Source organism: Enhydra lutris, unplaced genomic scaffold, assembly GCF_002288905.1.
Source record: "Enhydra lutris kenyoni isolate GAN:26980312 unplaced genomic scaffold, ASM228890v2 scaffoldscaffold109, whole genome shotgun sequence".
Lineage (NCBI taxonomy): Eukaryota > Metazoa > Chordata > Mammalia > Carnivora > Mustelidae > Enhydra > Enhydra lutris.
In genome coordinates, this window is record NW_019154193.1 from 552,926 (window position 1) to 578,371 (window position 25,446).

General features: G+C 45.1%; 1 protein-coding gene across 1 annotated transcript in view; it reads right to left on the minus strand.

Annotated features, from left to right (window-relative positions):
* Positions 1 to 25,446, minus strand: part of LOC111139482 (tetratricopeptide repeat domain 19) — a 31,437-nt gene extending 5,991 nt beyond the window's left edge. The window contains exons 1-7 of the mRNA XM_022491751.1: positions 25,239 to 25,446; positions 25,023 to 25,153; positions 23,078 to 23,188; positions 22,561 to 22,599; positions 21,573 to 21,629; positions 21,198 to 21,259; positions 18,895 to 18,989 (exon numbers count right to left, since the gene is read on the minus strand). Of these exons, the coding sequence (XP_022347459.1) occupies positions 18,895 to 18,989; positions 21,198 to 21,259; positions 21,573 to 21,629; positions 22,561 to 22,599; positions 23,078 to 23,188; positions 25,023 to 25,153; positions 25,239 to 25,422 (679 nt within the window). The 5' untranslated portion in view covers positions 25,423 to 25,446. The remainder of the gene's footprint in view (positions 1 to 18,894; positions 18,990 to 21,197; positions 21,260 to 21,572; positions 21,630 to 22,560; positions 22,600 to 23,077; positions 23,189 to 25,022; positions 25,154 to 25,238) is intronic.

Below are 25,446 nucleotides of genomic sequence, written 5' to 3' on the forward strand. Positions count from 1 at the left end.
ACCTGTGCTTGCTCTCTCTCCCTCTCTCTCTCTGACAAATAAATAAATAAAATCTTTAAAAAAAAAAAAAAAAGAAACAACGCAGAGCAGAAATCCGAAGTTACCGGCTCTGACTTAATTATATACGAAAGGAATATATTCATCTTAAAATCAAACGAGGGATAGTTTTAAATAGATCGCCTTAAAAATAAACGTGCAAAAAAGAGAAAAAATATTTGCGTAAATATCAAAAGTACACACAAATGTATGGATAAATACAGAAAAGCAGACAGAAGATGGCACCAGCTACCACGTGGAAAGATCCCGTATTTCTCCACCAGGAGGAACACTGAAACCAAGATCTAACTATAAGCAAAAATGCTGAGCAAAAGCTTATATAATCAAGGGACAGTGTAACATTAACAATACTGCAAAATAATCTAACAAAAAAAGGCGGCTGAAAATGAGAGAAATGAGACAAATCTGTGTTCCCTTCAAGTAAAAATAAAGGTCCAAGAAGCAAGTAATATGTAACAGAAGACTCAGAACTAAAACACACGTTCTTCGAGAACATTTAAAGACAAAACCTTTTCGCCATACCCCCAAAATATCACAAAACAATGTATAATTATTCCAATTCTGGAAATTCTAGGCTTCAAAAAATGACTGCCAACTCCTATTTCTGGGATTTCTATTAATTCTCTTTCAAAATTTCAAAATTTTTTGAAAGTCCTGTTTGTATTTTGTAATTACAAAGTATGATAGGGTGCCTGGGTGGCTCAGTGGGTTAAGCCTCTGCCTTCGGCTTGGGTCATGATCTCAGGGTCCTGGGATCAAGCCCCGCATCAGGATCTCTGCTCAGCAGGGAACCTGCTTCCCCCTCATTCACTGCCTCTCTGACTACTTGTGATCTTTCTCTCTGTGTTGAATAAATGGATAAAATCTTAAAAAAAAAAAAAAGTATGATAAAATGACAGGTAATTCCAGTGGAAAATCATCACTACTGTTGTCAGCAATGGAAATTAACCAAAATGGAAAAAAGATAGTAAAGATTTTTAGAAATAATTAATGAGGTTAGATTTTAGCTGTATTTTTTCATTGTTAAGAAAAACGCATTTCAAATTCATATCACACTATAATATGAAAAATGAAAACAATTTTTGAAGAATCTACTTCTCAAAAAACAAGGGAGAGATAAAAAGGCTCCATAGAAAACCTTTAGCATACTGCCAAATTAAGAGAAAACTTCCCAGCTTTAATTAAAAAAAATAAAAAGTTCCTTTTCTAAACAGTAACATTTAAAATACAGTTTCTTGAAACATTACTATAAAAACTGCTAGAATTACTCAAGAACAAATTAGACAGTAACAGCTGAGAAGGACACGGGATGTTCAGACAGAGCCTCCCCCAAAGATTATCTGAATCTGAGAGGGCGGTCGTATTTATTTCTTCAAGCTTATTTAAGTAATTCTTTTCCACAAACCAGTTCTAACCAGAGAAAAAAAGAGAAGCTACCTCAGACCTGTCCATGAAACAATCAAGATTCAGCACAGAAATTTTTACTCCAAGTATTCGCAACCGGCATTGTCTCGTGCACAAAGGAAGTGACGAGCAGCACTGACTCCAGGACTATGCGATTGGTCAGTGTTTTTAATGTATCAGTGTATCAAACACAGACTTACATAAATGCAGACCAAAAGGGAATGTGCTAAGATACTGGTTCTGAACAGAGGCTTTTGGTTCCAGGAATAACGACCGATGATCTGAGAACCGTTCTGCTTCAAAAGCACGATCAATTCTATCCTTTTACACGCACAGCTCGGCTCCCAAGAGAAGGAATTCCCAAGGGCCAAACACTAGGAGTAAACTAAAACCCAGAGTAGAAAGTGCAGGACTTGACGCCACAAAAGCCCCATCGGCGCCGGTTTTGTGGGGGTGGCCCGAGCGTCTCTGTCATCCATCCAACTTTTTTTTTTTTTTTAAGATTTTATTTATTTATTTGACAGAGATCACAAGTAGGCAGAGAAGCAGGCAGAGAGAGATAGGAGGAAGCAGACTCTCTGCTGAGCAGAGAGCCCGATGCGGGGCTTGATCCCAGGACCCTGGGATCATGACCTGAGCCGAAGGCAGAGGCTTTAACCCACTGAGCCACCCAGGCGCCCCTAGCGTCTCTATCATCCAGAACTGAGTTCTTCAACTTTGATCAGAGAATCGGATCTGAAGCCCCTTGCATAAAACCAGAATGACTGTCGTGTGCCCTCCCCACACCCTGGCCCCGCCGGGGACCACAAGAACTTGCCTGGGGCCAGCCTGGGATCTCAACGGGAAAAGCACAACCATGGAAATGTCTAGTCACAGACCTGAGCCACACGGAACTTGATGTCTACCTCCAAGCGTCCATTTCGGCTCGGACCTGCGAGCCTGGAATAAACAAAACCATTCCCGACTCTCACCTTCCAGCTAAAACCCGCCGCAGATGAATTTATCATCCAAACAGAGTAAGTGTGGAAAGTCACAACAAATGAAAACCAGCAGGCAATAAAAAAGGTGCCTCACCCTCAAGAATTGTAGATAATCGACTAATCCGAGACTGTAAATGAAGCAGGTTTTCAGTAATTAATTACATGGCCGGTATGACCCACCGCGGAGCCCTGCATGTGTACCTCCTTTGCCTAGAATTTTCTTCCTGTAGAGACGGCCACTTGGCTGATGCCCTCCCATCCTTCATGTCCCTCACCACCGAGGCCTTGGCTGAGCCCACCAGACAACAGCATGCGGCCCTACACGCTCCCTGCACACACGTCCCCCCCCCACACGTGCGGTCTCCGCAGCACGCACTCTAGACAGGCTACGGCTTGCGGGAGAGTTTACGGTACGTTTTTCCTGAACCAGAAACTGAGCTCCATGAGGCAGCGACTTCCTTTCACTCACAGCTGTCTCACCAAGCCCAGGAACACGGACGGCACATCTCAGGCACTTACAAATATTTATTTTTGGATGGACGAATGGACGAACAAATCGAAAGAAAATTAAAAACATAAAGGTACTGAACTAAAGATAGAAAAGAAAAAATTAAACCAAAAATTAACTTTAACTATAGAATTCACAACACTGGCGCTCCATGAATCTACGAAAACTCAACACACAGACGTCATCCCAGAGCATGAGAAGAGGATGACTGATAAGACAGTCCTGAGCTGGGGCGCCTGGGTGGCTCAGTCGTTCGTTAAGCGTCTGCCTTCGGCTCAGGTCGTGATCCCAGGGTCCTGGGATCGAGCCCCACATCAGGCTCCCTGCTCGGCGGGAAGCCTGCTTCTCCCTCTCCCACTCCCCCTGCTTGTGTTCCCCTCTCTCGCTGTGTCTCTCTGTGTCAAATAAATAAATAAAATCTTAAAAAAAAAAAAAAAAAAAAAAGTCCTGAGCTATAACCCTGTCCATGAAGGATCCTCTCACCACTTCACATCATATTAAAAATTCCAGGTAAAGACAAACCATAAGAGACATTCTTAATCTCAGGAAACAAACTGAGGGCTGCTGGAGCGGAGGGGGGCAGGAGGGATGGGGTGCTGGGGGATGGACACTCGGGAGGGAATGTGCTGTGGTGAGTGCTGTGAATTGTGTGAGACTGACAACCCACAGACCTGTACTCCTGGGACAAATAATACATCATATGTTAATAAAAATTCTACATAAAGACTAAGTGTACAAAAGCCTAATACTTAGAAAGGACCATCTTTCTAACCTTAGAGAAAGATGTATTTTATTCAACAAGACACAAAAGGCACAAACTATAATATAAAGAAAAATACTAAAAGATTCTATTAACATTCAAAGTTTAATCTCTGTATATGAACTGACCTCAAGCGAAAAGACAAGGACACAAAGAGATATATAACGTATAAAATAGAAGTGTCTATATTTTGTTCAAATATATTAAGAAAAAGACAACCCTTCAAGAGAAAATAAGCAAAGGATATAAAGAAACAATTTTCAGAGCAGGAGATCAGCGCGGTCAATAAATGTACAAAGAGATGTTCTGCATCTTACTAGCAATCAGAAAAAACACGAAGGGGCGCCTGGGTGGCTCAGAGGGTTAAGCCTCTGCCTTGGGCTCAGGTCATGAATTCAGGGTCCTCGGATCGAGCCCCGCATCGGACTCTCCACTCAGCAGGGAGCCTGCTGCTCTGCCTACTTGTGATCTCTCTCTCTGTCAAATAAATTAAAACAAAAAACAAAAAACACTGAAACCCCAATGAAATTCCATGTCACACCCACCAGATCATCAAAAAATAAAGTCTAACAACAACAAAGACCCAGAGCAACAACACAAACCCACCACTAGTGAAAATGTTAACCAGTAAAACCACACGGAGAAGCAACTTGGAAATATCTAGTGTATGCACACTGGCAAGCGCCCGTGCATTCCCTAGGGAGGAGCTCACACGTCTGCACAGAGATACGGGGCTGAGAAGGTTCCAGGAGCTATTATTTTCCAGAGTAAAATGGGAAGAACCTTCATGTCCGTGTACAGGAGACCCATAGGACATGCATCCAGTGGGATCCCAGACCACAGTTGCAGGGAATGGAGCCACCAGGGCCACTGGGAGCCTGTAGCACTCCTTACCCCTCACCAACCCCCCCAGCTCAGTGGACCAAGAAGAGGGAGTCACCCTTCTAGACAGGCGCAACCCAGCAGACATGTGGTTGGGCAAGGAAACAGGCCTTTGTGAAGGAAAACTGATGCTTTAAGTATCACCATGGTTAAATCTCAACAAAATAATGTCGAATGAGAAACTGGAGAAACAAGTGTTTAAGCATAATATGATACCATTTGCATAAAGTTTAACAACACACTGGGGCACCTGGGTGGCTCACTGGGTGAAGTATCTGCCTTCGGCTCAGGTCATGATCTTGGGGTCCTGGGATCAAGTCCCACATCGGGCTCTCTGCTCAGCGGGGAGCATGCTTCCCTTCCTCTCTCTCTGCCTGCCTCTCTGCCTACTTGTGATCTCTGTCAAATAAATAAATAAAATCTTAAATAATAAAATTAAAAATAAATAAATAAAAAAGCTTAAAAACATACTAGCCCCACTGCATGCTGCTTACTGATATATACAAGTGTAATAAACAGGCCTAAGAATGATAAAGATCAAAAACAAATTAAAACAAACACCAAATTCAGCACAGTATTTACACCGAGTGAGAGTACACCAGGGTTTACAGCTAGAAAAAAGCTCCGAAGCACAGACAGTAACTATTTAGGCTTGACAAAGCCGAGGGGAAGGTACACAAGTAACTGCTAGTCACTATACTTCAGTTTTGCTTGAAATCTTAAAAAAAAAAAAATCAGAAGGCACAGAACTAACTTTTCTGAAGGTGAGACAGTAGAATGGATTATATACTGGAGAAATTCCCAAAATACAGTCCCAGAAATGGAGGGAGAGGATGAGTATGAGGGTCAGAGAAGACAGGTGGCTATTCCAGTCACGGACACGGCCAAATAAAAGAGCACCCCCAGCTCACAAAGATGTATTCGGAAGCGCACTGAACTGGATCTTAGAAAAGAGACTAAGCCCCCCAACCTCATGCTGACAGAGCCTCCAACCGCTACAAAGCAACCTGGCGCGAGAAAGCAGCTGCCTCCAGAAGAAGGCAAAAGAGCGGCTGCAAGTTCTCTCCAATAAACTCCAATAAGCCGAGAGTTCCAGATCGGAGAGAAAAACCAAGCAGGAAAAGGCACCAGAATGCGCCATCGTCCTCCTCTCATCTTACAGAAGCAACGGAAAACATTATGTATGTCTTCCCTCCAAGTTTTAATTGGAAGTTTAGTGACGAAAAAGTCCCTTTAGGAGGGAACTAAGAGGGGTGCCTGATGGCTCAGTTAAGCGTCTGCCGTCGGCTCGGCTCGGGTCATGATCCCTGGGCCCTGGGACCAAGCCCAATGTTGGGGCTCCCTGCTCAGTGGGGAGTCTGCCTCTCCCTCTCACTCTGCCTGCTTCTCCCTGCTTGTGCTTTCTCTCTCGCTGTCAAATAAATAAGTAAAATCTTTAAAAAAAAAAAAGAGGCAAGTGAGAACAAAAAAAGTAACAAAAATGGAAAGCTTTTTTTTTTTTTTTAAAGACTTTATTTATTTGAGAGAGAGAGCACAAGTAGAGAGAAGCAGGCAGAGGGAGAGGCAGACTCCCCACTGAGCAGGGATCCCCCACATGGGGCTTGATTCCAGGGCCCTGGGATCATGATCTGAGCCGAAGGCAGACACTTAACCAACTGAGCCACCCAGGTGCTCCTGGAAAGCATTATTTTCAGTGCAAAAAATTAGACAAATATCCCTCTCAATACTAATTTTAAATAGACTTTGAGATTTTGTGTAACAAGACAATGATATTCAGACTAGGTTTTTAAAAATCCCAACACAGATTTCTACAAAAGACACACTGAGAACAAAATGGCTTAAAATCATATTTTTCTTTCTTTTTTTTTTAAAAGATTTTATTTATTTATTTGGCAGATAGAGATCACAAGTAGGCAGAGAGGCAAACAGAGAGAGAGAGGAAGGACGAAGCAGGCTCCCCGTGGAGCAGAAAGCCCAATGTGGGGCTCGATCCCAGCCTGGGATCGTGACCCAAGCGAAAGCAGAGGCTTTAACCCACTGAGCCACCCAGGTGCCCCTAAAATCATTTTTCTAATGAAGGGATAACTCACAGTGAAGATACATATCTAGGACTGTTTTATCAGCATAAAAACATTTATGAAGAAAAAAATTCACAAAGCCAAATTATCTTGTCTAGAACTAGACAAAATCAGCAAGGATATAGGACTTGAACAATATTTTAAACCAATTACATCTATCCGACATATATAGAACATTCCACCCAACAACAAAGGAATACACATTTCTCTCAAATGCACATGCAACAGTCTCCAGGACAAACCATATACTATACCATAAAACAAGTCCCAGTAAATTTTAAAGGACTGAAATCAGGGCACCTGGGTGGCTCAGTCAGTTGGGTGTCTGCCTCCGGCTCAGGTCATGATCCTGGCACCCTGGGATCCTCCCCACATCCGGCTTCCTGATCAGCTGGGAGTCTGCTTCCCCCTCTCCCTCTGCTCACCTCCCTCTTGCCCCCACTCATGAGCTCTTTCAAGTAAATTTTAAAAATCTTAAATAAATAAAAAGGACTAAAACCATATAAACCATGTTTTCTGATCACAATGGCATGAACTTAGGGTTAGGGAGTATTGGTAATTCATAAATATGCGAAAATTAATCAACACACTCCAAAATATCCTAAGAATCAAAGAAGAAATCACATGAAAAATTAGAAAATACAATGAGATAAATGAAAATGAAAACACAACATACCAAAATTTAGAGGATGCAGCTAAAGCAGTGGAGGGAAATTTAAAGCTGTAAATGCCCGTATCAGAAAAGAAGATTTGAACCAACAACCAGATCTTCCACCTAAGAAACCAGAAAAGGAGCAAAAACAAACCCAAACCAAGCAGGAGAAAGAAACCAAGGAAAAACGGAATAGTCAGGAAGGTCCTTTATGAATTGAGAGAGGTAAATACACATGAAAAGCCAAGGCATATGACAGATAGTGAAGGCACCACATTCCACCAAGTACACAGAGTACTTAATGAGTACCAGCCGCCGTCCTGCAGCACTGAACTCCCCTAACAACTCTACAAGGCCGACATAGGTTCTGCTCTTACTCCTGCTCTGTGGATGAGGAAACCAAGACGGAAGTTATGTAACTTGTATGTAGTCACACTGTGAAATGGAAAATCCAAAATTCAAACTTGGGCTCTGGACTTCAAGCATTCGTGACGCCAAGTATGTATTGACCAAAAATAGTTCCACTTTCCAGAAGTGTTTTGATTATTTAAAATATGAAAATGGGGGAGACTGGGTGGCTCAGTGGGTTAAGCCTCTGCCTTCGGCTCAGGTCATGATCCAAGGGTCCTGAGATCAAGCCCCGCATCAGGCTCTCTGCTCGACAGGGAGCCTGCTTCCCCCCCTCTCTCTCTCCTGCCTCTCTGCCTACTTGTGATCTCTCTCTGTCAAATAAATAAATAAAATCTTTTTAAAAATAAATAAACAATAAAACATGAAAATGAATGAAACTTTCAGTCAAGGAAAGGAGGAGAAAGGAGTCAATGAAAAAGAAAAATGTCGGGCGCCTGGGTGGCTCAGTGGGTTAAGCCGCTGCCTTCGGCTCAGGTCATGATCTCAGGTCCCTGGGATCGAGTCCCGCATCGGGCTCTCTGCTCAGCAGGGAGCCTGCTTCCCTCTCTCTCTCTCTCTCTCTGCCTGCCTCTCCATCTACTTGTGATCTCTCTCTCTGTCAAATAAATAAATTAATTAATTAAAAAAAAAAAAGAAAAAGAAAAATGTCTTGAAGAGATGAAATAAATCCATGAAATTAGGAATTGGGATAGAAGTATGATGTCCTAACAGATGGCGGTCGGTTATGCTTTAAAAACATAATTCCATAAAGTTTCTTTAAAGAAAATATAGATCTCCAAACATTTGTCATCCATGCGCTCATTTATTCAAGATATTTATTTTTATTTATTTTTTAAAAGAAGGCTCCACACCCAACATGGGGCTTGAACTTGACCCCAAGATCAAGACTTGCATGCTCTGCTGACCGAGCCAACCAGGCACCCCTATTCAAGCTATTTATTGATGCTGGGGGCCTGAGTGGCTCAGTCACTGAGTATCTGCCTTCAGCTCAGGTCATGATCCCGGGGTCCTAAGATCAAGCCCCGCATCGGGTTCCCTGCTCAGAGGGAAGCCTGCTCCTCTCTCTGCCTCTGCCTGCTGCTCCCCCTGCTTGTATTCCCTCACTCAATGTTTCTCTCTCGCTCTCTGTCAAATACATACATACATACATACATACATATTTAGTAAGGCTGTGTTCTCGGTACTGTCCTACATAACTGAAATCAAGTCAAGAAAAATAGAAGAAATTTAAATATATGAGTATTGATCAAGGAAAGAAGAAAAAAGTTGCCAGAGAATCCCCTCCAAAAGAGATCTGGCCCATATGGTTTTGCATCTCTCCCTCTCCTTGGGCCTCCCTCTTCCCTGAGACACAATAATATTGGAATCAGGCCAATTAATAATCCTACCACAGCCCCTAACAAAGAGTCGCATGTCTCTCACTTGAAATCAAAATCTAGAAATGACTGAGCATCTCAGAAGCTGAGATGCGCGGACGGGTAGGCCTCTTGAACCAGTGAGCCAAGCCATGAATGCAAAGGGAAAGTTCTAGAAGGACATGAGAAGGGCCTTACAGGGAACAGACGGATGATAACAAAGCGGGCTCTGATGTGGTCTGGAGAGGCCAACCCAGCCCCGACACCCCCTTCAGCCCAAGCCCAACCCAGAGCAAGGTCGTGACTCCCTTCAGCTCGGGGAAGGCTGGGAGGTGAGGAAGCGGCGGGAGAGGCCGAAGCTGGCGGAGGCTGGGGACTGAGGAACGGCGTCGTCTGCGTACCACAGACGGGCAGGCTGAAGCAGCACGCGCTGACGGAGAGGCTGCAGCAAGTTCTCCAGAAGATTTCAGACCCTCATCAAGCTAATACTCTACACTAATCAACCATGCTAAGTAACAGACTCTCAACACGGACGAAACCGCTTTCTGTCGGTGGAGACACCACCCAGGACTGTCACGGCCGGAGAGCAGCCAGCGCCCGGCTTCAGAGCCTCGGAGGTGAGGGCGACTCTCCTGCCCGGGGCTGAGGCAGCTGGTGACTTCAAGGGAAGCCGACGCTGCGGGCCATTCCGAGAGCCCCGCGACCCTTAAGAGTTATGCGGAGTCTACCCTGCCCACGCTCTAGAAAGGGAACAAAGCCTGGATGACAGCACGTCTGTTTACAACACAATTTATTGGACTTTTTAATTGTTTTTAAAGATTTTATTTATTTGATTGAGATCACAAGTAGGCAGAGAGGCAGGCAGAGAGAGAGAGGAGGAAGCACGCTCCCCGCTGAGCAGAGAGCCTGATGCAGGGCTTGATCCCAGGACCCTGAGATCATGACCTGAGCTGAAGGCAGAGGCTTAACCCACTAAGCCACCCAGGCGCCCTAATTTATTGGATATTTTATGTCCACTGCTCAGAAAAAAGATTCCTTTCAAAACACTACTGCTTCTTGGGCGCCTGGGTGGCTCAGTTGGTTAAGCGACAGCCTTCAGCTCAGGTCATGATCCTGGAGTCCCAGGATCCTCCCACATCGGGCTCTCTGCTCAGCAGGGAGTCTGCTTCTCCCTCTGACCCTCTCCCCTCTCATGCTCTCTGTCTCTTTCTCTCTCTCACATAAATAAATAAAATCTTTAAAAAAAGCAAAAAGATTTGCTTCTTAACAAGGCACCGGGTCACCCAAGAGTTCCGATGGTGACAGACGGTAAGACTTCCGCTGTGTTCAGGTCTGCTAACATAGCACCCGCTCTGCGGCCTGTGCAGCAAGGGCTCATTTCAACTTTCAAGTCTTTTTATTTAAGAAATAGACTTCAGAAGGCCCTAGCTGCACAGACAGTGATTCCTCTGACGGATCTGTGCAAAGTAAACTGAAGACCTTCTGGAAAGGATTCACCATTCTAGATGCCGTTAAGAACACTCGTCATTCATAGGAAGACATCAGAGGAAGAAATGGATTCCAACCCTACGGATGACCTTGAGGGGTTTAGGACTCCAGCAGAGGAAGTACCGGCAGATGTTGTGGGAACAGCAAGAGAACTAGAAGCAGAAGCGGAGCTTGAGGGGTGCGTGGGTGGCTCAGTCAGTTAAGCCTCTGACTCTTGACCCTGGCTCAGGTCGTGATCTCAGGATAATGAGATCAAGCCCCTCGTCATGCTCCACACTCAGTCCTGAGTCTGCCCAAGACGCTCTTCCTCCGCCCCTCCCCACATGCGTACACACGCACTCTCACTCTCTCTCAAATAAATTAATACTTCTTTAAAAAAAATCTTATGGGGGCACCTGGGTGGCTCAGTCAGTGAAGCATCTGCCTTTGGCTCATGTCACGATCCCAGGGTCCTGGGACAGAGCTCTATGTGGGCTCTTTGCTCAGTGGGGAGTCTGCTTCTCCCTCTCCCTCTGCCTACTTATGCTCTCTCTCTGTCAAATAAAGTCTTTAAAAACAACAAGATAATGAAAATCTAGTAATCCAAAGCACTTTAGGGATTTTTTACTTTAAAAAATTCAGCTAGGGGCACCTGGGTGGCTCAGTGGGTTAAGCCACTGCCTTCAGCTTAGGTCATGATCCCACGGTCCTGGGATCGAGCCCCACATTGGATTTTCTGCTCAGCAGGGAGCCTGCTTTCCTTCCTCTCTCTGCCTGCCTCTCTGCCTACTTGTGATCTCTGTCTGTCAAATAAATAAATAACATCTTTAAAAAAAAAAATTCAGCTAAAGACTAAGTGAAAATAAAATGGGAGGAAATGTGTGAAACCTGTTTGCTATATAACTCAAACATATGCTATCATAGAATTCAAACATCACACACTGTTATAAGAACCATCAGATGAATGAATCAAATGGAAAGCCCCCCAAAAAACACAAGCGTATACTAATTTACAATACAAACATAACGCTGACAGGTCACCATCTTTAAGAAAGTAGTTACCAACATCATACCAAGATTAACTGCGGGATGTATTATAATGTTATGTCAACACAGTTTAGGAATAAAGAAAAAAAAAAAACTAAAAAGAAAGATGGCTGAATATTTCTCTCATTTCAACATTGAAAAATATCTTTCTAAGCATTAAGCTCCAGAAGAGCAGGACTTCTGCCTCACTTGCCTCTCTCCGACTTCTAGAACACCTTGCCTAGATTGGCTATTATAAATAACTCTAGGCAGGGGCACCTGGGTGGCTCAGTCGGTTAAGCAACTGCCTTTGACTTAGGTTGTGATCCTGGGGTCCTGGGATGGAGTCCTGCGTTGGGCTCCCTGCTCGTTGGGGAGCCTGCATCTCCCTCTGCCTACTGATCCCCGTGCTTGTGCACTCACTCTCTCTCTGTCAAATAAATAAAATCTTTTAAAAAAATAAGTAAATAACTCCAGGTAGTCATTTAAAATTAATAAAAGCAAAGAAAATAGACAAAAATGAATTCAGATCTAACTCCAAAAAGATCAAAGGCAAATGCAAGTCATACTGTGTGATTCACTTATATAATTTTTTTTTTAAAGACAGATTGGTTTTAGAGAGTGAGCGTGCGTGCGTGGCGGGGCATGGGCAGAGGGATAGGGAGAGAGAATCTCCAGCAGACCCCCGGCTGGGCCAGGAGCTGGGGCCTGGGGACTGACCCCAGGATCCTAAGAGCATGACCTGAGCTGAAACCAAGAGTCAGACGCTTAACCACCTGAGCCACCCAGGGGCCCCATTTATAAGAATTTTGAAAAGAGACCTGCACAAACTACCCAAGCTTCAGCAGACCAGTATCTCGGGTGGGAAAGGGAAGGGGATTGGGGTCAAACACACAGAGGCCTCGAAAGTATTACTGGTGTTGGGTCACTGCCTGTTCTTCTCATGAGTCCCTCACCTGTACGAACATCAGTTTCACTTTTTAATTAAAACAAACAGGGGTGCCTGGGTGGCTCAGTGGGTTGAAGCCTCTCTGCCTTCGGCTCAGGTCATGATCCCAGGATCCTGGGACGAGCCCCGCATCGGGCTCTCTGCTCGGCAGGGAGCCTGCTTCCTCCTCTCTCTCTCTCTCTGCCTGCCTCTCGGCCTACTTGTGATCTCTGTCAAATAAATAAATAAAATCTTAAAACAAACAAACAAAAAATCCCCAAACTCTGAACTCTATAGACACGAGCAAGGGAAAAGAAAAAACCTGACAGGATAGAGTTAATATTCTTATCAAACAGTACCAATAAATGATCAACCTCATCATTTATCCAAGAAATGCTAGTTAATGCATCACTGCCACATCACCGATCCGGAGAAGGTTATAAAAATCAGTGAGTTTGGGGGAGAAGGGGCACACGGCCTTACCACAGTAATGTGAACTAACACCAGTTAACCCTCAAGCAGCTACTCTGTACTAGGCATTTTCTCAGCACTTCGTCGATATGAACTCATTCAATATTCCTACCAGTCCTACAAGAGGATTACTCTTCTTCCCATTCTGAGAATCAAAAGCACACAGGGATTACTCAATTTGATGGAAGTCACAAAGCAAATAAATTCACAGATCAGAAAATGTAAATTAATACAGTCCTTTCGAGGGAAGTTCTGCGACATTTACCAACTACCTTAAAATGCGCCGCTTTTGACCTGGAATCTCAGTGCTGAGACGCCATCCTAAGGAACAGACCTGGACAGCACCCATGTCGTCACAGAACCCTTCACCTCCACGCAGATACACCGTTCCGGAATGAACACACACGTGTCCCTACTCTCCCCCAAAACATTGCTAAATCAAAGTTAAAGGATGAAAAAGATATAAAGTCACAAGGAAAAAAAGGAGAGACAAGAATCAAGGGAGAGGACAGAGATCAAAGCTGTGGGAGATGACAAGCAGCGGAAAAAGGGCGGTGAGTGACAAAGCCCACGACAGGAAGGTGACCAAACGCTGCAGACAGCTGACAGGCAGCCCAGAACCCCAGAGCAGCTTAGGAACGAAGGAGAGCAAGTACTCCGGTTAAAAGAACAATCATTAAAAAAAAAACAAGCACCAAAAACACCGCGGACTTCTGTAGGAAACAAACAGTCACACACAATACAAATGCGATCACGTGACATTACTTGGCTCAACAGCTAACACTACTGATAGATTTCGCAATAACAAAGACACGACCGAAACCGCGCTAACTCTTCACTCTTCTGTAAGTTACCAGATTCTAAAAACCTAAAAAATCAACAACTAATTTTATGTTATTTAGAAATATGAAGGAAAATACCAGAAGTAATTGGTTAAGAGGTGAAAATGATGCCAGGAAGACAGGTGGCAAGGAAATCATATTTTTAAATTAATTCTTCTAATGCTCCTTGACTTCTTATACAGGTAATGTATGAAAGTAGCTTAAAAAATAATTTGTTCGAAGAAATACAGAATATGCGGAAAAACACAAATAAGACATAAATCCCCTGTCCATCTACCAACCTGTTTACATTTTGCTATCATGCATCCCTGCTCTATACCTATATTTAATCTACATATTCTAGAAAATTAGGCTCCTTGGGGTGCCTGGGTAGCTCAGTCATTAGGCATCTGCCTTCGGCTTGGGTCATGATCCCAGAATCCTGGGATCGAGCCCCACATCGGGCCCCCTGCTCAGTGGGGAGCCTGCTTCTCCCTCTCCTACCTCCTCCCCTGCTTGTGTTCCCTCTCTGTCTCTCTGTCAAATAAATGGGTAAAATATTAAAAAAAAAAAAAGAAAGAAGAGAAAATTAGGCTTCTCTTAATTATACTGTTTAGTAATCTGTTGTTTTCATTTAATTTTTTGTGGGCATTTCCTCAGTAATTACATATATATTTACAACATGAGGAACAAAATGAGTACCCTAGACCAAGTTTTTATGCGAGCTGAACTAAACACTTTTGGGATAGAGTTAGTCATGTCAATTAAAAGCATATGAATGTGGGGTGCCTGGGTGGCTCAGTGGGTTAAAGCCTCTGCCTTCGGCTCAGGGCATGGTCCCAGGGTCCTAGGATCGAGCCCCTCATCGGGCTCTCTGCTCAGCAGGGAGCCTGCTTCCTCCTCTCTCTCTCTCTCCACCTGCCTCTCAGCCTACTTGTGATCTCCATCTGTCAAATAAATAAATAAAATCTTAAAAAAAATTAATTAATTAAAAAAACTGAGTGGGAATATATTTCTTTAGAAAAAATAAGATTAAGGATAACATAACACATTTTCTATATCATCTAACTAGTAAAATGTAACAACAATGTTTATAATTGAAGTTAGTTTGCGTTCTCCAAAAAGAGTTCCTCTGCCTGGAAAAAAATGTTTTCACAATATATTACTAATTTAAAATAAAAGCATATACAGTATAATCTCTAATTTATTTCTTTTTTTTTTTTTAAAGATTTTTATTTATTTATTTGACAGAGATCACAAGTAGACAGAGAGGCAGGCAGAGAGAGAGAGAGGGAAGCAGGCTCCCCGCTGAGCAGAGAGCCCGATGCGGGACTGGATCCCAGGACCCTGAGATCATGACCCGAGCCGAAGGCAGCGGCTTAACCCACTGAGCCACCCATGTGCCCCCTAATTTATTTCTTAGAATGTAAACAGCATAGGGGAAAACAAGCCTGCAAAGTCACACAATAAAAAAATCAACAGTAGTTCTTTCTTAGGCCTATTATGGATCATTTTTATTATTTTCTTCCCAATGCTTTTCTACATTTCCTTAACTGCACTGGTATTACTTCTGCAGTCCCTTTTAAGGAACGGTCTAGAGGGGCACCTGGGTGGCTCAGTGGCTTAAGCCTCTGCCTTCGGCTCAGGTCATGGTCTCAGGGTCCTGGGATCGAGCCCCGCATCGGGCTCTCTGCTCGGCAGGGAGCCTGCTTCCCCCCCACCCCGCCTACTTGTGATCTCTGTCTGTCCAATAAATAAATAAAATCTTAAAAAAAAAAAAAAAAAGAAACGGTCTAGAGTCAATGCTGCAAATGAAAGACAGCAAGGGTGTGAGTAGTTCAAAAGTAACTTATTTGATAGCTAGACTTGTTTTCACATCTTTCATTGAGTTTCCCCGAAGCAATTCCATACCACACTGAAACTCTCCTTGGTGCCTGTCTGGTCTTCTGTTCTTACAGTCAATAATTACTGAGCCTCCATTTTGTGTCAGGCACTGTTCTAGTACTAAAGACACAGCAGTGAATAAAACAGATGAAATTTGCCAGAGAAGACAAAAACAAAAACACCTATAACAAAAATGCACTTTTAGTGGCCACACAAACATGAGCACACAACAGACACACATACACTCCTTCCAAGTGTGAGGAAGAAAAATTAAGGATAGGTGGGAAGAGAGCATTGTTTTAGTCAGAGTAGGCCTCCCGAGGAGGGGGCCCCGACCTGAATGAGGAGAGGTGGCCATGCAAAGATATGAGAGAGCAGGCTAGGGAGAGGGAGCAATTGAAAAGGTCCTGAGATGTACAAGCTTGTACAGAATAGGGAAAAGACCAGTGCAAAGTGGAATGAGCAAGCGGGAGAGCAGATTATGTAGGAGGAGGCAGGGATCAGACCATGTAGGGCCTTACAAGACCACAGGGAGTCCCGAAGGTGATTCAAAGGCACTGAGGTTTAAAAGATCACTGCGTGCTACATGGATAATGGACTGTGTGAGGGAATGCAAGGAGGCAGGAAAACCTCTGGGGAGACTTTACAGGTGTTCAGGCAAGAAACAACCATGGCCTGGACCAGAGAGAGTCATAGGGTGAGAGGACGAGATGCGGTCCGACATGTATACACCTTGATGGATGACCCAACAGAACTTGATGACTCACCATCAGGAATGAGGAAGGAATCATAGGTGATTTGCAGGTCCTTGGCTAGAGTAACTGAGTGAATGGTGGTGTCATTTACTGCCGGGGCTAACTGGCAGAGAAGCAAGTTTGTGAGTGGCAGATATCAAAAGACCCAGAGGGCCGGGTGGCTCAGTTCAGCGTCCGACTCTTGGTTTCAGCTCAGGTCACAATCTCAGTCAGGGTGGTGAGACTGAGTCCCGCACTGGGCTCCACACTCAGCTTGGAGTCTGCTTGAGATTCTCTCTCTCTCGCCCCTGCCCCCACACTCTCACTCTCCTTCTCCAAAATAAATAAAATCTTAAAAAAAAAAAAAAAAAAATCAAGAGACCCATTTCAGACATATTAACCATGAAATGACCACTAGCCATTCGGGTCAAGATGTCGAAGAGACAATTTTACCCAGTTCATGTCTGTAGTCCATGGGTAAGTTGGGGATGGTGACGTGTAACTGATACTTAAAGGTATGGGACTAGACTCCTGGGTGGCTCAGTCAATTAAGCAGCTGCCTTCAGCTTAGGTCATGATCCCAGGGTCCGGGGCTCATTGCTCAGCAGGGAGCCTGCTTCTCCCTCTGCCTCTGCCTGCTGTTCCCCATGCTTGTGCTCGCTCTCTGATAAATAAATAAAATCCTTAAAAGAAAATTAAAAATAAATAAAGGTATAGGACTAAATTTATCTCCTAGGGTGTGAGCCTCAAGGTCTGCTAACTTTAGAGGTAGCAAAGGGGAAGGTGAGTGTCTGATGAGAGGTCCCAGAAGCCAAGTGAATAAAGTGTTTCCAATACCTGAGTCAGAGCTGCTAGTAAGCAGAGCAGGTAAGATAAGGACTGAGAACTCGTGACCTTGATAAAGGCAGCCTCAGCAGAGTGATGGAAGAGAAAGCCCCGTTTATGCTCAAGAGAGGATTGGAAAAGGGGAGCCTGGGCAGCACAGCTGGTTAAGCATGTGAACCTTGGTTTCAGCTCAGGTCGTGATCTCAGGGTCAGGAGATTGAGCCCAGCATCAGGCTCCGGGCTCAGCACGGGGTCTACTTGAGACTCTCTCTCCCTCTCCCTCTACCCCCAACCCTGGCGCTCTCTAAAATTAAAAAAAAAAAAAAAAAAAAAAAATCCTAAAAAAAGAAAAGGAAGAGAGAGAGAACTGAAGACAAGAGAGTACAGATAACTCTTTGAAGTCATATGTACTGCTTTTGGGACAAGGGCTGACCACTGTTTCTCTAGCATCTCAATAGTTCTCGGCACAGAGTACATGGGAAGTAAGCATTACCAAAAGAACTTTGAATCTGACAATTGCCAATATTTCACACGATATTAAGAAATGTGATAGAGGGGTGCCTGGGTGGCTCAGTGGGTTAAGCCTCTGCCTTCAGCTCAGGTCACAATCCCAGGGTCCTGTGATCAAGCCCCACATCGGGCTCTCTGCTCAGCGGGAAGCCTGCTTCCCTTCCTCTCTCTCTGCCTGCCTCTCTGCCTACTTGTGATCTTTGTCAAATTAACAAATAAAATCATATTAAAAAAAAAAAACACCAACCTGATAGCATCCTGCCCATCCCATTCTGTTCCTAACATCATTCTGTAGGCTCTTCCCTTCATCATGAGGATGAACTACAAAAACCTGAGTTTCTCGGGGCGCCCCAGTGGCTCAGTTGGTTAAACGTCTGCTTTTGGCTTGGGTCATGATCCCAGGGTCCCGGGATCGAGCCCCGCATCAGGTTCCCTGCTCAGCAGGAGTCTGCTTCTCTTTCTCCTCCCTGCTTGTACTCTACCTCGCTCTCTCACCGTCTCTCAAATAAATAAATAAAATCTTTTTTTTTTAATGATTTTTTTCAAAGATTTTATTTGTCAGAGAGAGAGAGAGAGAGAGACAGAGAGCAAGAGAGCACAAACGCACAAGCAGGGGGGCCGGCAGGCAGAGGGAGAAGTAGGCTCCCCGCTAAGCAAGAAGCCAGATGTGGGACTCGACCCCAGGACTCTGGGATCAGGACCTGAGCCAAAAGCAGATGCTTAACTGACTGAGCCACTCAGGCATCCAAAAAAACAAACAAACAAACAAATAAACCAAAAAACCCAGAGTTTCTCTTCACCTTTCCGGGACCAAAATGTAATTAAGTAGCATTGTGACTGGTAGCTGAACCAAGAGAAAAGAAAAAGACCTTCCATTTCTGCTCCCCAATTTTCCAGAGATTATATACAAGTCAACAAGTAAATTATGAACATGTCACCAAAGGGTTAAAAAAGCAATCAGTGGTCCAGTTAATTAAATAAAACATCTCATTTCAAACCTTCTGCTGAGATCTTAAAAAAAGCCACTTAATTCCCCAAATGGGTAACTTGCCCTCCCCCGATGCACGTTCGCGTCCCTCTATTACAGCGTTAAAGCTCCGAGGCAAAAAGCAACGTCCAGAAAACAGTCAGGTTTCCCTACCTGACAAAACGTCTTCCGCTAATTCCTTTTCTCTTTCAATTTTTTCCTCTAGAGTTGAAATGCAGAATTCATAGCCAGCAAGAGCAAATTCCTGTCTGTAAAGCAAAGATCAGCAGTCGGCTGTTCACCTTTTCACAAACTCCTCTTTCATTCGCATTTTCCGGGCTTGGGTGTGAGCATTAGCAATACAGGAAATGTGAGATGGGGAGGGGGAATGCTGCTTGAAGTTTCCAAGGAGTCTGAGTCTGCCATTTTGTAGAAGTTTTTAGTCACCCATTTAATCTAGCTTAAGACCCAAAACGCTGAGAACACTGCTGTCATCTTAATAAATGACAGAACCAGTAGCTTCCACCATGAGTTTGTCTCTCCATTTGGGAAGGCCTTACACTCACTCAAAGTAATGCTAATATGAACAGAGGCTCAGGCCACCTGCCCTAAGGATGCTAACTACTGATCTCGTGCAAGTTCTGAACAGGTTTATTAGCTTTGTGTATTAGCTTCCCAACCTGTTAGGTCTTTACTAGAAGCTTCTTTTATATACATGGAATTCCTGACTATGGCACTAGAAGGCACTGAGCCTGAATCCAGCCCGGGACCCTCAACCAAATGGAGAGGACACCTAAACATTAGGCAGATGGACTCCGGAGAGAACAGGCGTCAACCATCGGTTTCTAGAAAGAGATGCACGGACACAACAGAAATTCCTTCTGCATCCAGAAGTTCAGCCCCGGTTCTCGTCTTCGGTGATGGCTCTGGTTTCTTAGCAGACGGGCACTCCAAAGCTCACCCCTCCTCCTCTAGTGCTTTGCCAGGGAGAACCGATGACCCCACTGCTGTACTCTGTTCCCAGAACAGAAGCTTCTTCAGACCAAACTTTGGCAGGAGGGACCCTATCCAGCCAGGACTAGGAGCTGGGGGAGGCTGCCCACTAGATGTTTCTAGTCAGAGCAAAATGTCTAGAAATAATTCCCTTACTATTATCAGCCTTCCTAAGCCCCAAGTCTAGTTACATATATTCCACTCTCTAAATGAAAAAATACTTTCGACAAGAGTACAGAGTAACCAACAGACCAATTATCAGGGGCCACTACTTCCACTTGTCCGAGACCATGAATTCGTCTTACTCTCCACTGGGATTAGCTTCGGCCTTCTTTTTATTCCAATTCATACCCCATCGACCTCCAGTTCTAGGACTCCTCCAAGAGAGATTGATCCAAGCTGCGATGCTCCCCAGCACGGGCCAACCTCAAAGCTCCACAAGAGACTTGAAATCAAAGACCCTCCGAAGTCCTAGCCCATCTAGTGTCCATGCACATGCAGGCAACAAGCAGGTTCCGCTGACAGAGAAGGAGCTGGTGACCAGGGCAGCAGGGACCAGAGCCAGGAACCCTGACCTCAACGAGCACTCCTGTTATAGCATCAGGTCTGATATCATTCCAAACCTCTGGTGCACAACTACCACAGCACTGAAAACCTAAAAGCTATTCTCAGGTCCTCCCATAAATGCCCTCCAAGATACATAACTCTCTAGAAGTTCTTTGCTTACACTCTAGGTTATTTCTTCTTTGAACCCCACCTTAAGAGAATGAAAGGCACCAGGCCTCACTCATTGGTGTTCCTGGGACCATGAGAACACATCCAAATTCTTTCCTAAAGCCTTTCCCATGTAGCAGAAGATTCTTCTTTACAAGAATTTAGATTCATCTAATACTTTTAAATTAAGACCAATTTTCCGTCTTACATATCCAGAGCTCACTCCCCTACTCCGAGGTATTTCCCCTTCTTAAAACTTGTCACCTGATCGCCTTTACATGCTTTAAAAACACTGCCCGCTGGACTAGCCACTGAGACACTCCCACATCAAGTCCCTCATCACCCAACTATGTATCTACCCTCCTGGTTTGTTGATACTTATATTCAAAAAATGGTTCCTTCAAAGTACATTACCCCAATGGCTTTTACACTGCTCCCTCCTCTTCTAGGAAGAGCTAAACTAGTTCTAACTATAACCTTCCTTCCCAGTTCAAGCAGGAACAGAAAAGTTGATTAGCTTTGTCACGGTGTGGCCAAAGGAGTGAGGGCTGTCTGCCCCACTCAGCAGGCTACTGGAAACAGCAGGGCAAAAACTAGAAGACTAAAGACTTCAAGGATGGGGTGGGGGGAACACTTTGAGTGTGATACCCAGTTTTTTTGAGACCCAGATAACTGGAAACTAAATGAAAATGATACAATATCCTAGAAAGTTCTCTGCCCATAGCCCAACTCCCTGGCTGCTGCCACACCTAGATTCTGACTCTACTTACCTATTCTGAGCAGCATAGATACTGGCCAGCTTTAGAGAGATTTCAATTATTGCATTGTCTTCCTGTTAGGAAAAAGGAAATGAAGAAAATTCACAGAAGCTCAATTTCCACATGGATAATTTCTGATCAACATCTATACTGACTTTAGCCTAAAAGCTTTAGTCTTTATCCTTCTGGAAGAATTAGGCAACTGAACTTCTCAGCAACCGCGTTTTGCATGAATGAAAGACTGGTAGTTTATACAGGGCCAAGAGGGGGAAAAAAATCCACCTTTTTTCACCAAAGCACATGTTGGGGGCTGAGTGGAGTTTTCAGGAAGCAAAACTATTTTGAAAACCTCTTCCGCTAGGGCCCAATCCTAGGCAACATCCTTACCTGTTGCATGCCCCCTCCAAGCAGGTAACTCATTGTTGCTTTAAAAAGTTTTTCCGCCTAGAAGCATAAGGAAAAGATTTTTCTTTTACTTGGGACCCTGGATTCTAAGTACTAGTCTGATGCAACATTCCCTTGTAGAACAACATACACACTCATATGCAGAGAAAAATATCCTTGTGATGAGAAAACAGACAAAACACCAGGACCCCACCTCCTCTGGGAACCGTAAAAACTACCCTGTGAGAAGTAGAAACCAACTTCAGAAATTAACTTTTCATCTAGGGGTGCCTGGGTGGCTCAGTGGGTTAAGGCCTCTGCCTTTGGCTCGGGTCGCGATCCCAGGGTTCTGGGATCGAGCTCCGCATCGGGCTCTCTACTCAGCGGGGAGCCTGCTTCCCTTCCTCTCTCTCTGCCTGCCTCTCTGCCTACTTGTGATCTCTGTCAAATAAATAAAATCTTTAAAAAAAAAAAAGGAAGAAAGATATTAACTTTTCATCTAAAGCTACTGTGGCAGAAGCTGCAAGCTATCCCCTAATTATTCACTCTCCCATCCTTTTAGTTACAACATCTGTTCAGGTTTTTTTTACAGGTGAGCCTCCTTTGCAATTGGTACGGTCATATGATGAAGTCTTGGCCATGGGGTGCAAGTAGAAGGAACATGAACAATTTTTAAATCCTATTTTATAAGGAAGCTGCCTGCCTGCCCCTTCCTGGAGGCTAGGGGTGAGCCAGCTCACCCATGTGGACAAGAACACAGCTTACAAGGAAGTCAAGCTTGTGGACCACTTCATGGAACAGAGGTACCTACCGTTCTTCAGTGCACCGCTACCTCTGGAATAATGCATTAAAAGAAATACACCCTCTTGTTGGAGTCACTCTATTTTGGGGTCTCCTTTTTACAGCGGCTGAGCTTGTATCCTTCTTAATAAAGAGTTCCCTTGAAGCTAGTCCTTCACAAACTCAAAATACCACAAAGTGATTTACTTACATTTTCAAGCTGACCCCGTATAAATGCTAAGTTGGCCATCTGAAAGCAAATTACAAATTGTTTTTCAGTTTAGAGCACTGCATTCTTATTTCAAAACTTCTAAGCTATGACTCCCTTTTGCTTTTACCCTCTGAATAAGAAAAAAAAAAAGTTCCAAGAAAAAGGTATTTAACTAATTTGCGAAAATCGAAGGACAGCAATTGTGTGAGTGTAAATAGTTGCACAATCTCTGCGAATGAAAAACCAACTTTGGATCCATTCATCACTGGAAAAAACAAATACTAATGACATTTATTTTTGGCCTGAGATTTAAACTTCATGTAAGTGAAAGGTAATAAAATGTTAGTACCTAAGGGTCATATAATAAAAATCGAAACCAAAAGAAAACGTAGTAAAAACAAAACCCAAAGAGCTTCACAACACCCTGAAGGTCAGGAGGGTATATCAGGAGAGCGAACAACCCTTCTCTTACATCCACCCTTCACCATCAGTGGCTCAGACTGGTTAGAAGAGTTACCAAATCGTAAGTGTAAGTGATGGCCTTCTTGTTATCACTCTGATAGGCAAGACGAAGAGCGTCATGTAAAATCAGCTCAGCCTCTTCTGGCTCATCTTTCATGATGCTCAACTGAAAAGAGAAAACAAAGAAAGGGATAGAAAACGAAATGTAAAGAAAGCAGATGTATGTGCTACCACACAGAAGTGGGTACGGCCATACATCCCAATACACACAAGACAGCTATCCGCTCATTCGTCAAATATGTACTGAATTCCAGCTGTGCACCAGGCTTTAGGTCTACAACGGTGACAGGGAGGTCCTCTTCCTTTGCAGCTATGTATTTGCAGCCACACGACAAAGTTCTGGCCAAATGCAGACAACAGGAACGTGAATAATTTACTGCACCCTGTTTTCTAAGGAAGTTGCTTGTCTGGCATCTTTTTTCCCCTCCTACAGACTGAAGGTAATCCTACAGGACAAATAAAGTTAATTATAACTAATGATATAAACTATGAAGGAAAGCAGTGGGAATAACAATAAGGGGCCCCACTCTAAAGGCGAGACAGAGAAGCCCTCCGAGGAAGTGACAGTTATACTGAGGCAGGAAGGATGAGAGTCAACCAGGAATCATGGGGGAAAATGACCCAGAGAGCAGGGGATGAACAAAGGCCCAGCAGGCTGAAGAGAAGGATTTTCCAGAACCATTCAAGAGATGAAAGGAAACACATGTGAAGGGCAGACCCGGCGAGCCAGAGAATTATTGCTAAATGGGTGGACAAGGCAGGGGTGGGGTACGTCAGGCAGGGTCGTGCAGGCCACGGTAATAAGTTTGGATTTTATCATAAATACAGCGGGAAGTCACTCAAAAGTGTTTAGGCGAAGAAGTGGTATGATCCAATTTACATTTTTGGTTTTTTGACTTAATAATTTTTTAAAGATTTATTTATTTTTAGAGAGTGTGCACGTGGCCGGGCGGGGGAGGGGGTTCTCAAGCAGACTCCCCATGGAGTAGGGAGCTGGAAGTGGGGTTCGAGCTCACAATCCTAAGATCATGACCTGAGCTGAAACCAGGAGTTCGAGACTTAACGGACAGAGCCACCAGGCGGCCCCCAGTTTACGTTTCTCACTGCTGCATGGAGAGTGGGGCAACAGGGCAGGCAAAACTACCAGACGGCAGGCTGTGACAATGTGGCCAGGATGACAGCAGAGGACACAAAGAAAAGGGCAGATGGATTCCAGAAATACTCTGATTTTGGTGGCAAGAGTAACTGTTGCTGGGCTGGAAGGGTACTGAGAGGTACCCGCAAGTTTTAAGACTGAGTAGGAGGTTCCCAGAGGCAAAAACTGGTAGACAGTGGCAAGGAGAAGATGGTGAAGGAACGTGCTGGGGAGGCTTTTGAGATCAACAGTCAGGTGTGAGAGGCAGGTGAGGCCTCGAACTGGAGAGGGCATGTCAGTAGCACACTGCAGCCGGGGAATATAAATTTGATGTCGTTAGCACCGAGGCGGCAGCGAGCCCGATGGCAGACAGGAGATAACCTGAGGACGACAAAATAGAAAAGAACGTGGAGAAGAGGAAGGCTTTAGAGAAAGAACAGAACCAAACCGTGCACAAGCAACACTCAGGTGCATTTTCTGGACGCCACATACGTGCCCGATTCTCCCTTCGGTCCGGCTGGCTCCCTGACAAAAGCAACTACATTTCCGCTCATTTTGCTTGGATAAAAAAGCGAAGCCCGTGGTGCCCCCTCCATCTGCACTGGGGACTGCAGCGGTCTGCCTGCAGGCTCTGGAGTCTGACAAGCCTGGATGGATGCCAACACCGCCCCCCCCCCAACCATGACCCATCGAATTCCGGGCAATTCTACCCCCGGAGCCCCCCATCCAGCGTTCGGGAAGCTGGAGCGAGCGCTGCGTACCCGCAGGGCCAACGAACGGGCCCCGCTCGCAAAGGCCGCCTCACCTTGGCTCTCTTCAGCAGCTGGATGATCTCGGCCTCGGTCTCGTCCGCCGCACCCTCGGCGGCGGCCCCGCCCGCTCCCTGCCGCTCCTCCTGCTCATCTGCCGCAGCGGGCCTCGAGAACCAGGCGAGCGCTGCGAGAAGGGGCTCTGAGGTCACCGGACCCGGCCTGCGCCCCGGTCCCCGCCCGGCCGGCCCCGCCCGGCCCGCGCCCCTCACCTGCCAGCAGCGGCAGCAGGCCCGGGCCTCCGCCGCGCGGCGCGACTCGGAATGCCGGCACCGCCACCTCAGGCGCCCGGCCCCCAGCGGGCCCCGGGAGCAGGCGCGCCGAGCAGGTCCGGCACCGCCGCCCCGCGGCCCGCAGGAGGCCTAGGCCCAGGCTCGGGCTCAGGAGCCGGTACATGCTCGCGCGGCGTCCTCGGCGCAC